This window comes from Diabrotica undecimpunctata, chromosome 1 (genome assembly GCF_040954645.1).
Source record: "Diabrotica undecimpunctata isolate CICGRU chromosome 1, icDiaUnde3, whole genome shotgun sequence".
Lineage (NCBI taxonomy): Eukaryota > Metazoa > Arthropoda > Insecta > Coleoptera > Chrysomelidae > Diabrotica > Diabrotica undecimpunctata.
Window position 1 is genome coordinate 107193316 of NC_092803.1, and position 15786 is coordinate 107209101.

Genomic DNA, 15786 nt, shown 5'->3' on the forward strand with positions numbered 1-15786 from the left:
AAAATACCAAGCTGGTTTCAGAGGTGGTAAATCTACAATTCATCAGATTGCTACCCTGAAACAAATTTTGGAAAAAACACTGGAATATGGCATTGATAATCATCACATATTTATAGACTACAAAGCAGCCTACGACTCTGTGAATAGAAGAGAAATGTTCAAAGCAATGAAACAGCTAGAAATACCAAATCAGTTGGTAAATTTAACAAAGCTAACTCTTGAAAAAGTTGAATGTAGAGTATGAATTCAGGGAGAACTGTCTGAACCTTTTAAAACAAATAACGGGCCGCGCCAGGGAGACTCTGGAAAAAATAATACGTATGTCACAAATCACAACCACTGGTTCAATATATAATAAATCAGTGCAAGTCCTGGCCTATGCTGATGATATCAATATTGTTGGTAAAACGGAAAACGCTGTACGAGTGGCGTATGTAACATTAAAAGAATCAGCTACAAAAATGGGTTTAATAATAAACACCAAAAAAACGAAGTATATAAAAATAAGCACGCAGCCACAAATCCTACGACCACTCGTTACAGAAAACGACGTCATCTAAGCAGTGAACGAATTTGTATACCTGGGAGCGCTCCTTAACACTGAAAATAATACTACCGCAGAGATAAAAGGTAGAATTTGTACGGCCAACAGATGCTATTTTGGGCTCAATCTCCTCCACAATTATATCGAGAAATACAAAAATAAAACTCTACAAAACAATAATACGACCAGTTCTAAAATATGGTTCAGACACCTGGACTCTAACAAAAAATAATGAAAACATGTTAGGATGTTTCGAAAGAAAATTACTAAGGACAATTTGTGGAGCAGTGAATGACAATGGAGTGTGGAGAAGACGATACAACTTCGAACTTTATAGAATATACTAGGAACTTGATATCGCAAAACATATTAAGATATAACGTCTGAGGTGGATATTACATGTAATGCGGATGGAAAAAAATGACCCAGCAAGAAAAACGTTCCTTGAAAGATCCATTTGTCAGAGAAGAAGAGGAAGACCCAGAACAAGGTTGCTTGATAACATCGATGAAGACATGAGAAATATGGGAATACGTGCTTGGCGGAGAAAGGCGATGAATAGGGACGAGTGGAGAGAAATTCTTAAGGAGGGTAGGACCCACAGCGGGTTGTAAAGCCAGAATGATGATGATGATAATGAGTGTATTGGCTTTTCAAAACTGTCAGAACTTCTTTGCAAGTTTGACTCCACAATGGATTATTAAATTAAATTTATTTAAAGAAAGGTTCCGTTTTTTTCTGAATTGTGTTGTTAAGTGTATAGAAAATTGAATAGCTTCTATCAGACATTCATACCCATCTTTGACTTGATTTTCTATTAAATACTTTTCTACAGAAAACGTACAAAATTTCTTGTCTATCGTCTGTGTCAATTCTTTTTGTTAAATGACATCTGTATTCTTCTTACTTGTCTTTCACTAATTAGTCGTCTTCTTTTCGTCTGTCAATTCTTCTTCTGGTCTATCGTCTGTTATTTCTTAGCCGACTGTCTTCTTTCTTATCTGTCGTCTGTCTTCTACTTTCTTTACTGTCTTCTTGGCCACCTTCTTTTCGTCTGTCAATTCTTCTTCTTTCCTATTTGTCGTCTGTCAAATCATCTTCTTTTCGCCTGGGTAAATTCTCCTTTCTGTCAAATCGTTATCTTCTCCGTCTATTGCCGAACGTATTTCGAATATGCATCACGTCGGAGAAATTAATATACAAAGTGTATTCATAAAGTCCATATTTCATCTGATGACGTACGATATGTAGCCATTAGTACAACGGTATTGAAAATAAAACAGAAATGGGGCCATTTCTGTTTTATTGCCTAAACAGACATGCGAGGTGTCACGTGATGGGATTTAACGAATGCGATGGTATTGAGAAATAGGCACGGTACCAGAGGGGCCTACAACGCCCAAACGAGTACAGAGATATGTGACAAATGATAGGATTTAACGAATGAAACAATATAGAAGAGCATGCGACTTTATACTGCAGGTTTTTCTCACAATCAACTGACAGGTTTATGGTAAATGTCCCATTCTCTGCTGATCCCAATGTAACTCGTTGTTTTCCGTTCACAATAAGGTATTATAGCCGACGTGCTGGAATAGAATATTAGACATCTAAAGAGAAGAATTAAAAGCGAGATAAAATTAGCCAAAGAAAAATGTATGAGAGAAATGTGCGACGAAATGGAGGATGTGATATCTAGGCACGACTTATTTAATGTGACGATGAAACGATAATATCAATGAATACGAACAAGGAAACAATTATGTCTATAAACATGGAAGAAAAGAGATAGAAACTGTTACAATTTATTTAAATAATAATCAAGACCGGATTTACTTTATATAGAGATAAAATAGATAAAAAATACGAGGAATATTAAAACAGTAGTAAAAGTTGACTGAAAAAAATTTAATCATAAATGAAGTGTTCTTAAAATAAGAAAAATAATAATAAATACCTTCAGATGGAGATCTTTGTCTTTTAGTTCTTTTTTCATCATGTGATTTATTTGGAGAATTTTCTTTGGAACTGCTTTGTTTAGGTTCAACATCATCAACAAAAATTTTAGGTTTTGTACAAGATTTATTGCTATTTGAACTTTCAGTATCCAGATCTTTTAATGTTTTACTAAAATCTTCATCAGTATGTACATCACTTTCAGTTTTCACTTTTTTCTTTTTAATTTTGTCTTCATGTTTTTCTTCCCTCTTACTATCTTTATCTGGGGTATCTTTTTTATGGGCATCTTTTTTAGATTTGGGCTTTACCCCTTCCTTACGTTCAGTTTCTATGTTTAAAGCATTATCTGCTGTTTTATCCAAAATATCTAAATTATCTGCAAGCAAGTCATCATCCAGTTCCATGAGAGTTTTTTCAAAAGCTTCATCTTCGTGTACTCCTATTTCTGTTTTAGTCTAAAATATTAACATTTTTACATGGATACGAAAATATCACATATGAATAATAAATTAAAAAAATTAATTACAAATATTTTGAAGACATACTTGGTACCCATTTTCTTGAGAAATTCGCAACACTAAAATTTATTCATCTGGTTGATTTATTCTATGTTAAACACCACATTTCTATAAAAAATTACTCAAATCAGTTCTAAACGTTGACTGCATTTAAAACAAAAACAAGAGATTGGATACAAGCCAAAAAGATTTTTGGAGAAATATGTAGATTTGTATGTGAAGTCCATGAAGAAATACACTTACACAAGGTAAATTTTACATGTAAATTATTAATATATGTAGTTGGACCTTTCTATAGTATAGCTTATTGTAAGTATTGCAATTGCCGATGCCTGCAGGTGTGATGAATTGGTAAAAAGGATAAAAAAAATATATCTTCTAATAGTTACATTTCTGATTCAAAGACAAAAAGAACTCGAATTTTCACAGTCACAGATAATACTAAAGAAAACTCTATTGACTATTTTATAGATTTATAGAAAATGTTACTTTTAGACTAAAAACGAATATGATGCTGCTACAAGTATTTTTAAAATACAGTAAAAGAAATTATTTAAATTAAGGTCTGAGAATGAATCATCTTCACACAGTCTGAACACAGCCTTCCTCAAGTGCTATTGATCTTGAGCCATGTAAATCTTATTTGTTGTAACCCCCTTATGTATCAGAAATCAACTGTACCCCTATATGCCCGAGTCAAGCTCAGTTCCACTTCATATGTGCTATTTTTTCTGCAGCATGTGTAGTCTGTAAACATAAAACTTTGGGGAAATTAGCCAATAACCAACCATGCTGGCCCATGCGCGTTGGAAGATGGTGGGTATGTAGTAAAGGAGTTTGAGGTTTGGATAGATTTAGATGTGGTTTCCTCGAGTTATGGGTCGGGGGAAAAGACCATTTGCTCGAATAGGCAGATACACTAAATCCCTGAAGTAGATATATCCTATAGCTGGATCACAAAGGAGTACCTATTCGCTACAGCATGTGGGACTGAATACTGTTTTTAAAATATTGAAAAAAATTGCTCAATATTTGAACTTAGTAGACAGTCATTTATACACAGCATACTGTTTCCTCCAATAATCGGCCATTTTATTAGTAAATGATGAAGGTTACATTTAAAGAGACAAGGAGAATGGAAGCGTTCTACAGTTGCTGGAAGCTATACAGGGTGTTTCACCACGAGTTTACACTATCTGTATATCGGAAACTACTTAAACGATATTTATGAAAATTGGTTTATGAGGATTACAAGTTACAACTTAAAGAAAATATTTTGACGGACATGCTACTTCCTTTATACCCGAAATGAATAGCAACTTTGTTATTTTAAATGGAACATCCTATATATCATTGCATTTTTAGATTATGGATAAAATGTGTATGAGGTAGTATAGGTCAAAACTTAATATGTATGTCTTAAAAAACTTTGCAAAAAAAAATATTAGATAACGTTCTTTCAGGAATTTACATCCAAAATGGAATTTCTAAATAAAGGTTGTTCACAAATGATGCCATTTCTTTAAACTTTGCACTACAGTAAGTCAATAATTTTAAATGAAACACCCTGTATTTTATAATTTTAGTGAAAGAAGAAATCAATTATTTTTCAAATAATATTAGGGTTCCCTATACCTAAATTTAATACTTTTGGAGATAATTGCGGTTTAATGTTAAAGGTAAGATATTTATTGTTTTATTTTAGCAGGCCGTGTATGAAGATGTCATATTTGTCATTATTTGCGATTAATGGTATTTTTCATGTATTTTTACAAAGTCATAGAAATGGAAAAGATTACGTAAGTTTACTTTAAATATATTGAGATATCTTTCACCCAAAATAAAGTATGATGATGATGATGATGATAGTGTGTTTGGCATGGAAACTAGTCCTTTTGCCACAGATTTTTAAATGATTTATGTTATGTTTATCAATTAAAAACTTGATTGTATTAAATTTATATTATATATCCGGATGCATATAAGTGATTACATATGAGTTCGTATGTAGATTTCTGGTTCAATGACAGTAGGTGGGTTATGTTTACTGGAAGTTGCACATTACTTTTAACTAGGTTTTCATAAAACGTAGATGAGAGTGCTTTATTTTTAATACATCCAAACAGGATGTGATTAACATCACACTGGGAAATATTATCGCATAAACACTTTCCTGATTCTATAATGTTTAATCTAGCCAGGTGAGCAGGAACAGCACCGTGACTAGTTTTTAATCTTGTGATAGTTGCTGCTGATCGTTTAGATATATTATAATGGAATATGTGTGGTAATTCTGTTAGGGATGGTAACGTAGGATGGATTTTGTAATAATGATTATTTGAAGTATTCGCCAATATTTTCCATCTGTCTTGCCAGTTAAAATTTATTTTTTTAGTATAAAAATTGATTAGGTCTGATATTGTGTAAATATGTTCTTGTATACCTGAATGAGTAGAATCCTTCAAAATAAAGTAGTTTAAGTTAATATCATAAAAGTGGAGAACTACAACCTGTTGTCTTTGATCACACAAAACACATTAAACTTTCATCGCTCATGAAAACCTGTTACTCTTGTTAAATGTTGACTTACTTCGCTCCAGTAATATGAATTGTGCCTGTTAAATATTCCATTTATTGTAAATTTTGATTTGTCACCCATCGATGGTCTAGTACATAAATGTTGTAAGTGCAAAAATGTATGATTTGAGTTATTGAAAATTTAAAGTTCATTAGTTCGCCATAATTCACAGTAATGTTCTAGGACATCTAATATGCTTTCCTAAATTAGGCTGTAGTGTTATCTTAATCATGAAAATGCTAATTTGTGATATTTGATTATTTAGTACAAAAAATTTTGAAAAATTATCTGAAATACATATACTTACCACATTTGGTGTAATAATTTTTTTTTTAATTTACCACATTTGGCGTAACACAACTATTTGCTAAAAAAACGACAGGTGTCAATTATTTTATACTTTTATGTAAATTAATAAACAAAATTTAAAAGGAGACAAATAATGAAGTATTCTCTAACATTAATCGCTATTTTCAAGGTCACTTGCATTTAGCACCATGGGTTCATTCGTTTGTGGAAGTTCTTTTATAAAGTTTTCATAGTCCTCTGGGATAACCTTCTTTTCTAAAAGAAACACTAGGTCCTTTTTCTTTTTTGGGAAACTGGTAAACGCGATGTGTATTTTCTGTTTAAAATAACCGATTCCCATTTCTTTTTTCTTCCCTGCTTGCGTTTGTTTGAAATATCGATTTCAAAAAAGCTTTCTTCTGTAAGGTTATACTTGCATCGTATAATGTTAGGAGTTTCCCTCTGGAAACGAAGCCGCTTGATTCTGAGCCAGTAAACTTTTTATTTATTTGTATTTAAGTAGTGTTGTGTTAAATACAGTATCTTCAGCGAGTTTTTGCAAATCGAAAAAATCATGAATTTCATATTAGTGACATAATATTCCCTAGGTTTTAGCCTGGCCGTCGAGATTAATAAACACCATTCACGTGTAGAGTAAATTTTCTTATGACGTTTGGCCCTCTCTATCGTGGAGTGCATCGAGTCTGCCTCTAGATATGAGTGTCCAGTTTCCATAAATTTTAGGTCAATAATCTTTAAATTATCGATTTTATTAACACCATATAACATGACTGCGGTCACAAATTTATTTCGATTTTGACCACCGCATGTATAAGAGAACGATGCCAAGTGTGTCACAGTTTCCGGTAAGTTCATTAGATATTTCAACAAGCAACTGCCAATTTCAACACTGCTTTTATTTCCATGTGTTTCATCCCAAACAAAACAGTGCCCATCAGAATTGGATGTATCATAAATGGTGAAATTATAAACATTTAACTTTTGCTTATAATAAATTCAATTGTCACCTAAAAGTTTTGTCTTCGTCTGCGCGTGATCTTTGTTTATCATCCGCTTTCATTTGCAGTGCATCTTTTTGGCGTTGCTTGTGATTGTTGTAATCTTCTTGTAGAGGTCCTTTGTCTTTGGCGATATTGTATGAATTGCATTGCGAACATTGATCTTTCTTAGGTTTGTAAAAATCCAATATCGGATCATATTCGTGAAATGTTTTTTGGTAAACAAAAAGTGATACAGCTTGCACATTCTTTTGCATACAAAAATCGTACTTATACAATCAATACATTTTAGAAATATTGAGGTCAGGTGATAGGTACTGCTTCTGTGAATCACGCCTACAATAATGTGATTCTATGATTGGGAACGAATCAATGTGTTCCTTCACTAATTGTATACTGTCCGAAGGAGTGACATTTGGTGGTTGGACACCAATTCTCTGATCACATCCGATATAAAGCCCATTTGCACTCATACCATTTGCACAGTTTTCGATTACTGTATGCGAAATTACAAACCACAGAAAAATTTTAAACATACTCTGTGGTTTCTCCTGCAGAGTTTTTCAAATAATAAACTCGGATGTTTGTCGATTTTTAGATTTTGGGTTATCTAATTTTCTAACGACTGGTACCTTTTGCATTAACGATTTTAAATGAATTTTCTGATGAACATCAGCCAGATTGTAGTACTCTTGACACATCGCCTCTCTATCACCTTGCGAAAAATGTTCACTACATTTATATCTGTATTTGCTGCAATCCACATTCTTAGGTTTTTGATCCGGTACTTCTTTTCCACTTCGATTAATATACTTTTTCCCGTTTAATCTTAATTTCTTAACAAAGGATCGGTGCCAATTGATTCTGTTCGCTTTTCGTTTTTCGATATTTTCAAGTATTTCGTTATCAGACTCAGTTGAAGAATCATTACCATACACAGAAAGATTGTAAGAACTTGACGATTCCAGATAAGGTTCGCTCAATTCTTCATACTCTACAACATCTTCAAAAACAGAGGGTTCTGGAATAGCAACTTCACTACTTTTTTGTTCAGATGTTTCTAAAAAGATAGGTATTACTAAAATATATCTTACATTAAATTAATTGCTAGCTTTTACCTTCAACAGACAACAAGAGCTGTCTATTTCCTTCCGATAGTTCGCTATGTTTTTCACTTGGAACACTAACATCTAAAGGTTTAGGTTCAATTGTTTGTATTATTTCTGCTAGAAAAAATTATTTTATTGGTACAAAAATAGTATTCATAATAAACATTTCAAACTTAATCGACCGGGGTCAAAAACTTAGAAGCTATTTCTAAAATAAAAGGGAACTTACCGATATTACTGTTTATATTTCCGGATAATACTAGGTTCACCAATTGTGTACCCCTAGAAAACGACATGATTGTACCCGAATTAAAGCAACACTAACCTTAGTTTTTACTGGACACAAACGTGGTAATTTCATTAACGCTATTTAATTCAGCACACACAAGTGTTAAGTGATCTTACAACATGTGGAGTAGAATTCTGTAGTGTAGAAGTACTTGCCACTTTTGGAAGATGACGCTGGTGTCAACAAATTTAAATATTTTGCCACTTTTGGAAGATGACGCTGGTGTCAACAAATTTAAATATTTTACTTACAACTTGTGTGCATAAGAAAATTCATGTCAATTATATTTATGTTAGTGTATTTAACTCAAATTTTACTAAAAATGACTTATACAAAAATACAACATCTGTGCACTAGACCATCATAATATTCTTCAAAAATTCATTACCTTCTTGACACTATTTTATCGTAACAAACGATATTTTTTTATTATAATCTGTTTCCATTAAACTTTAAAGTGTGGTGTAAGAATAGGGATGCAATTTTTGTTTTTTTTTTAATTCACTGAACACCATAATGACGCTTCAGGATAAGCAGCATAGTAATCAAGGACATTCATTGTATGATCACTGTTATCAACAACAGGCTTTGCTTGTAACTCTGTGTTGAAAACAATCACAATGTGTTAAATATTTAGGTAATCTGCTGACAGTGTCACAGGTAGTTTCTGGTCGATCTTGATATCTTTTAGCAAATAAAGTACATGGTCTATAACTCTGTCACATTTTCCATACATTAAAAGTAAATGTATGAATTCTTCATTGTTTAATTCTAAACTAGCCATGTCTATCACTTTGCAAAAGAGCCAATAACCACAAACAATGACAATTATGACATATTCATACACAGCCTACTAGAATAAAACAATAAATATCTTTAATATTAAACCACAATTATCTCCAAAAGTATTAACTTTAGGTATAGGGATCTTAATATTATTTGAAAGACAACTGATGTCTTTGTTCATTAAAATCCCTCTACTAATAGACATAGTAATCGCGTATATTAATAAATAAAAAAAATATAAAACACAGGGTGTTTCATTTGAAATTATTGACTTACTAAGGTTTGAAGTTTAAAGAAATGGCATATCATTGGTGAACACTCTATATTTAGAAATTAGATTTCAATGTAAATTCCGGAAAAACAACATTTATAACTTAATATAGATCGTGTACGCTCGTCGTGAAACACCCTGCAAAGATGAAATTATAAAGAAAAAATTTAAACAGAAAATTTTACCAGTTACCAGGTGTGCAACAAAACACAATATAATATTGACACACCTGTATATAAAAGCTATTCGATCAAAATCTCATAGTATTTATTTATTAACAGGTATCACTCAATCTAGTATATAAAAATGAATCGAGATTTCCCTATTTCACGCCATAACTTGAAAACGACTTCGACTACTGATTTCATTCATCTTTTTTTTTAAGTTTTCTAATAATGTGTAGAAGGTTATTACGGAAAAAAGTTTAAATAAATTGCACAGAAAATTGAAAAATTACAGAAAATTTAACGATTATTTAGATTTCGCGCGGCGAGGTTTCCGCCTCTCACGCAGGGGACCGAGGATCCTTTACCCGCAGGGGAGAAATTTTTTGTTTTTTTTAATTCATTAACTTTTTATAATTTATTTTATATCTTATAAATCATTCAATCAATCAAATTAAAATGAATAAAAAATATAATTAAATTATAAGGAAAATAGTAAAAGCAACAATTTTATTTTCTCATAAAAAGTTTAGTAATTTTAGTTATATATCAAAGTTATATATTTTCTTATGGCACAAAATATGTGATGCCATATTTATATATTATTTTTATATAAATACATACTTTGGCAAAAAATATTGTGGTATATTTTATTTACTTTGATTTTCACTTGTGAATGTACCAAAAATTAACAGGAGGTTAGAAGACAACAATTCACATTCTTTAAAAGAGGTTACTGGTCGTTGAAGGTTTTTATGGTGACTCAATTAACTAAAACAGGAATATGTTGGTATGTCTCTTATACTGTAATCCTTTCTTAGTTTCATATGCCTCATGAGGGAGTACAAATTGTAAACTCTGAAACTGGTCGCATAAACACACATAATTTAAGATTTAATAGACAAAGAATTGTGACTACTTTCTTATGCCATTTCTAATTTAAATATTATGTTTATATGGGATTAAGCCACAATTATTGATTGTAATAAAAATTACATTTTTAACTAATCAATGTATGCATTGACACTCCTGAAATAGGATTTCCATTTGAACTAACTGTTACAGTAAGAAGTGGAAACATATATCACACAGATGAAGTTAACTTAACTGACATGGCCAAACCGCTCAGGGCACACAGGATATTTTTGCATGTATATACCTAGGGAATATAATTATAAAATTTTGTTAAGATACTGAGAATGTCTGTCTATGCAGGCCATTTCGTATGGGATTGTTATTTTTGTAGGCTTTAGATCATCCATACAATTGTACATACTTATCATATAATGAAGTATTAATAAGTATTGGTAGCATAAAATCATTATCAGTTGTCCAATTAGCCCTCTTCATTCAAAAACTTTTCTGACTGTTGCACCTTCCTCTCCTATTACATGTCCTATCCATCTAAGCAGTGCTATCTTAATGAATTGTATGTCAGGTTCACAAAACTTCTATACATCTCAAAAGATTTGGTCCATTGTTAATGTATTAAGCTGGTAGCTGCACTGATGTCCTTCCCCTATTGATTCAGCATAGGGGAGCATTCTTTTTTACAATACGTTGGACAGTGCTTTATATGCTATAATAAGTAGGGTGTCACCTCTGTTATTATCACACACCATCATACCTCCCTTTTTATGAAGTGGACACAGTATGACTAATTTCCAATCTGCATGTGTTTCTTTCTGTTGCCAGATTCCAGTTATTAAGTTATGCATATATTGTTACTGTTTTTGTATTTCTTTCTCAATTCTGCTCTGTATATAGTTCTTTCTCAATTAACATTTTCCTTGTTTAATAGTACACCTCTGTACCATAATTTCCTTCATTATATTTACTTAACTCGCACAAAGGATTAGGATTTTCATTAACTATCTTTTAGCTCATAAATCAGCAAAACTTGTCATTATATAAGTATTGTTTACAAAATATCTTTTAACTCGACCCTACTTCACATCTGCATTTCAGAAATCTTCATTTAGTTAATATATGTCAGGTTTACCTGTCATCTCGTTAATACAAAAAAACATGAATCATCCCAAAAATTTTATGCCTAAGTAATCTAAGTTAAAATTCCCTTTGTGGTTATGAAGAAACAATTCGAGCCATATACCTGTATTTTTTGTTGTCATATTTTTAATAAAAGGTTACTTAATAGTGGACTATTAAAAATGTCTTATTACTTCAAATTTCAAACTAGAAAGGTAATAAGAAAAGGTCCTTTATTTTGTCCCTTTAAGATTTCTTATAAATTGCTGTTTCTTAGCAGTAACCTGATTATTGTCATATTCTCACACAACATTGGCTATAATATAGAAACAAGTTGGGATAACCACATATTTGTACTATATGTACATTAATTATTAGTAATTATTTCACTTTCACCACATATTAAGACAGCAAAGTAGTCCGGTTGTTAAACTTCGTAGGTTTTAAAGACAAACTAGTAAAATAAAAGTGTTTGTAACTGTGCTCAAATAAAATTATTAAACTCACAATCTACAATTACTTTAACATCAAATTGGTACCTGCTTCAGCCAAGATTGATTAATCAGAGTCTTTATAATCAACCACTTTATAAACAAGTTTGGTTCTAGTCTTATGTTGAGGATAAGAGACATTCACAACACATTTGTTTCAAAATCGTGTCTCTGCTGTTTTTAAAAAGTTCAGTAGGGAGATGAAACAAGGAAGTTATTAAAGTAGAGAATGAGTAATTAATTCTAAATGTCAGTTGATATTTGAAATTGCATGCCACTGAGTTACGAAACAGATTTAAGTTGGATTTGGCAATAGATTTCACCTCTCAACAGCCTAGTTTGTGCTATAGGAAAACAGGGAAAGTTATTTGTGTGTGTGTCAATTATGTGCGTTTGATCAGTATGAAGGAGGTTAATAATTATTATTTTTGTAATTTTGTTATTGTTGATTGTTTGAATGACTCACTTTTAGGATAGAGTTGTGTATGTGTACATAGTATGTTCTTTTAAGTCTTGGGTAAATCATATAGCTTGTATTTGCACATTTTGTTAGAATTATTAGTTAATCATTGATTTCAGATAGTCTTATTTGTTTGATTAGCCTCAAATAAACAGTTAATTCCTTCCTCTCCCAATTATCGAAAAAAATATATTATACCTATACAATTAATACAGTAGTGTACCTTTTTCTTTTTATGTTTATGCGACTTGTCCTTGTGTTCGACTTTGACGACTTCACCTTTAGGAAGTTCTTTTATCTTAGCCTGCTGTATGGGTTTACTGCTAAAAACATCATCTATATTTATTGGTTTTAATTTTGTTGGTTCTTTGGATGGTTTTTTGACCTTCTCATCTTCGGAATCTGAACTCAATAATATAGTATGGGGCTTTCTTTTACTAGAGAGCGATTTTACTTTACTTGGTTCAGGTGTAGATTCAATCACGTCTTCTTCATCAGAGTCTATTAAACGTTTAGATTTTTTCTTTTGATCTGCTGCTTTGGATGGTGTTGAATTGTTTTTTGAAACTGGGGTGAAGTATGATCTGATATCCTAAAATGTATATTACAGTCGTAAAATGGTTATATTATATTTTTAATTAAATACCTTCGGCATCATGAATTTGTTTATTTTCCGGTAAAGCTAGTGAAACTTAATTGTGTACATATCTACCGCGCACTTTTTGGCAATAACTGTCAGTTTTGATTATTTTGTTCTGTCTTCACATACTTCTCTTCTTCTTCTTTTTTGAGGTATCACTTTCACATATATTCAGCTATTTTTATTAACCTCATCATCATCATCCAGCCTCAAGAGTCCACTGCTGAACATAGGCCTCTTCCTCATGTTTCCAACCCCGTCTATCTTGCGCCGCTCTCATCCAGTTTTTATTGAGTTTTCTTAAATCGTCAGTTTTCTTAACGATTTTATTAACCTATCAAATATTAAAATATTTGCATCCTCAGAAAATATTTGATCAAATGCTCAGAAATTAATAATATTAATTTTTATTATATTTCTAATAATTAATCACAGTATGGTTGTCTAATAACAAAGTTTAGCTAAATCAAAGTTTTAGGTATCTTAAACTATAAAAAAAGTCATTCAACAGTAATGTTAAACTTGATTTTTTGTGTCTGTGTCAAACAGAACAGAAATCAAAGAAAGAAGAAAATAACCTAATATCTGTATATTTAAATTTTTAATTTTAAATCATTTTGAAATTGAAGATTTCTATAAAATGTTTATGTTTCGAAAATCTTTGAAGTACTTAAAATTATTAAATGGAATAAGAGGTACTGACATATATTTCCAGAAAAAGTTTAGTGCAGTTCCTAATTATGAATTAGACTTAAAAGTAAACGGAACGTCTTTGAATAATTATATTAAAAAATTACAAACAGAATTTGAAATTTTAAATAGAGATGCCATCAATAATAAAAGAAAAGTGGAATTACAACCTATAATGCAAATATTAACTGATCGCAAAGCATTAGTAAGTAATATCTATAATTTAAAGGAGTTATTAGAAGACACAGATACAGATATAAAGAAATTAGCTGAAGAAGAGAAATTGAATTTTGAAAATCATTTAAAAGATTTAGATGATCATTTATTAAAATCATTAATACCTATTGAAAAAGAAGACCTTCATAATTCTATTATCCTTGAAGTTCAAGCTGGAGTTGGAGGCCAAGAAGCTATGCTATTTGCTAAAGAAATGTTTGATATGTATTGTAATTTTGTTGAATATAAAGGTTAGTATGTAGAAAAAAATATTCAGGGATAATAAATTTATATTAATTTTGAATGATCCATTATAGTACCTTGGCTCAGGTCAGTGATTAAATTTAAAAAGTGGCTACATGCCTCGTTCTTGATAAATTTATGTTACATTTTATAGAAGTTTTGATTTTCAAGAAACCAAATAGGCTATGCTGTTTTCCTAAGATATATTGTTTAAAACTTTTTTGTGAAAATAATTAAATATTGTATTTATATGGGATTAAACCAAAATTAATTGAAATAAATTTCATCTCTGTAGACATTTTCCATCTTACTACATTAGTACTGGTTATTTTAAATAATGAGTTGTTATAAACTGTGAGTTATAACTAGATAGGTTATAACAACTTCTTAAACTGAGCGAACAAGATGTGCACATAAATCTCCTTTTTAAGGATGAAAATGCGCACCTGGATAGGACACATCCCAATGAAGTCAGTCAAGGCTATGTTGACAATACAGTGTCAAACTATTGGTTGACAACAGGAAAGATGTTTCCTGAAACAGAAGTATGATTCACCATTCAGGATAAGGCTATACCAACACCAAATTACCTGAAATATATTCAGGTAATTTTGTGTTGGTATAGCCTATCAGTCAAAGACTCTCAGGTCCTAAACAACAAATGCTGATATGGAGTAAAGCCCAAGAAACCATCCAACATTCTACCAGGAGCTGCCAGGCGTTTGTCAGAAGTGATTAAAAAGAATGCCATGACTCAGTAGGAGAAATCATCCACCAAGAACTTATTATCAATACATCCTTGGCAGAATGCTTGAAAACTACAACTATAAGCTATACTGAGACTGAACTGTGTTCACAAACCAACCAGTAGCGCATAATAGATCAGATCTCATGTTAGTTAATAAACTAACATAACAAACAACACAGCGATACCTAACAAAAATAATCTGTGTGTTCAATACAATGAAAAGATTGCCAAGTAAAGAGATCTTGAAATACAAATAAGGAAACAATGGAGAATGGAAAGGACCCAGACAGTACCTATTATTCTATCTACTACTGGTGTTATTCTGAAAAACCTAGAAAACAAAACAATTTTTCTAAGTAAACATCTGTATAAGACCATATAGAAAACTGTACTACTCTATACATCCAGATGCATATAAAAATTTTTGAGAGATACTCCAGCATACCAAGCCACCTAGATCTGGATAACACAGAAAGAGTCCCACCATAGCTCAATTCTTTTGGTACCGTAGGTATCTGGGACAAGTGAATTTTCCTCTTAGAGGAAGATTGAATCATATGACTTAAATATGGAAGATAATAATAATATAAAAATATTCTGATATTGAAAATCTTCAACGGTTTGAACACACTTCACAAAGGCACAAATACATTATTCTCACTCAATAGTAGAAATAACAATATTACTACAGTATGCCCTAGGGTGAAGAGAATTTATAGATATAGGTGAATAATTTGAAAAACAGGTTGCTAATTTAAAAACTTATTTTTGGCGCAGGCTGAGA

General features: G+C 31.4%; 3 protein-coding genes across 3 annotated transcripts in view; 1 reads left to right on the forward strand and 2 right to left on the reverse strand.

Moving 5' to 3' along the window:
- Positions 1-13242, reverse strand: part of Gnf1 (germ line transcription factor 1) — a 64440-nt gene extending 51198 nt beyond the window's left edge. The window contains exons 1-3 of the mRNA XM_072546004.1: positions 13112-13242; positions 12689-13057; positions 2502-2958 (exon numbers count right to left, since the gene is read on the reverse strand). Coding sequence (XP_072402105.1) covers positions 2502-2958; positions 12689-13057; positions 13112-13123 — 838 coding nt within the window. The 5' untranslated portion in view covers positions 13124-13242. The remainder of the gene's footprint in view (positions 1-2501; positions 2959-12688; positions 13058-13111) is intronic.
- On the reverse strand, positions 6059-8352 carry LOC140452004 (uncharacterized). Its single transcript, XM_072546014.1, has 3 exons — positions 8245-8352; positions 8025-8132; positions 6059-7966 (listed from the first exon to the last, which is right to left on the reverse strand). Exons 1-3 carry the CDS (start codon positions 8309-8311, stop codon positions 7470-7472), a joined length of 672 nt encoding a protein of 223 aa, XP_072402115.1. The 5' UTR covers positions 8312-8352; the 3' UTR covers positions 6059-7469.
- Positions 13243-13658: 416 nt separating the features above from the next.
- LOC140452027 (peptide chain release factor 1-like, mitochondrial) overlaps positions 13659-15786 on the forward strand; it is a 31696-nt gene continuing 29568 nt past the window's right edge. Inside the window, exon 1 of the mRNA XM_072546051.1 lies at positions 13659-14262. Within this exon, the coding sequence (XP_072402152.1) occupies positions 13746-14262 (517 nt within the window). The 5' untranslated portion in view covers positions 13659-13745. The remainder of the gene's footprint in view (positions 14263-15786) is intronic.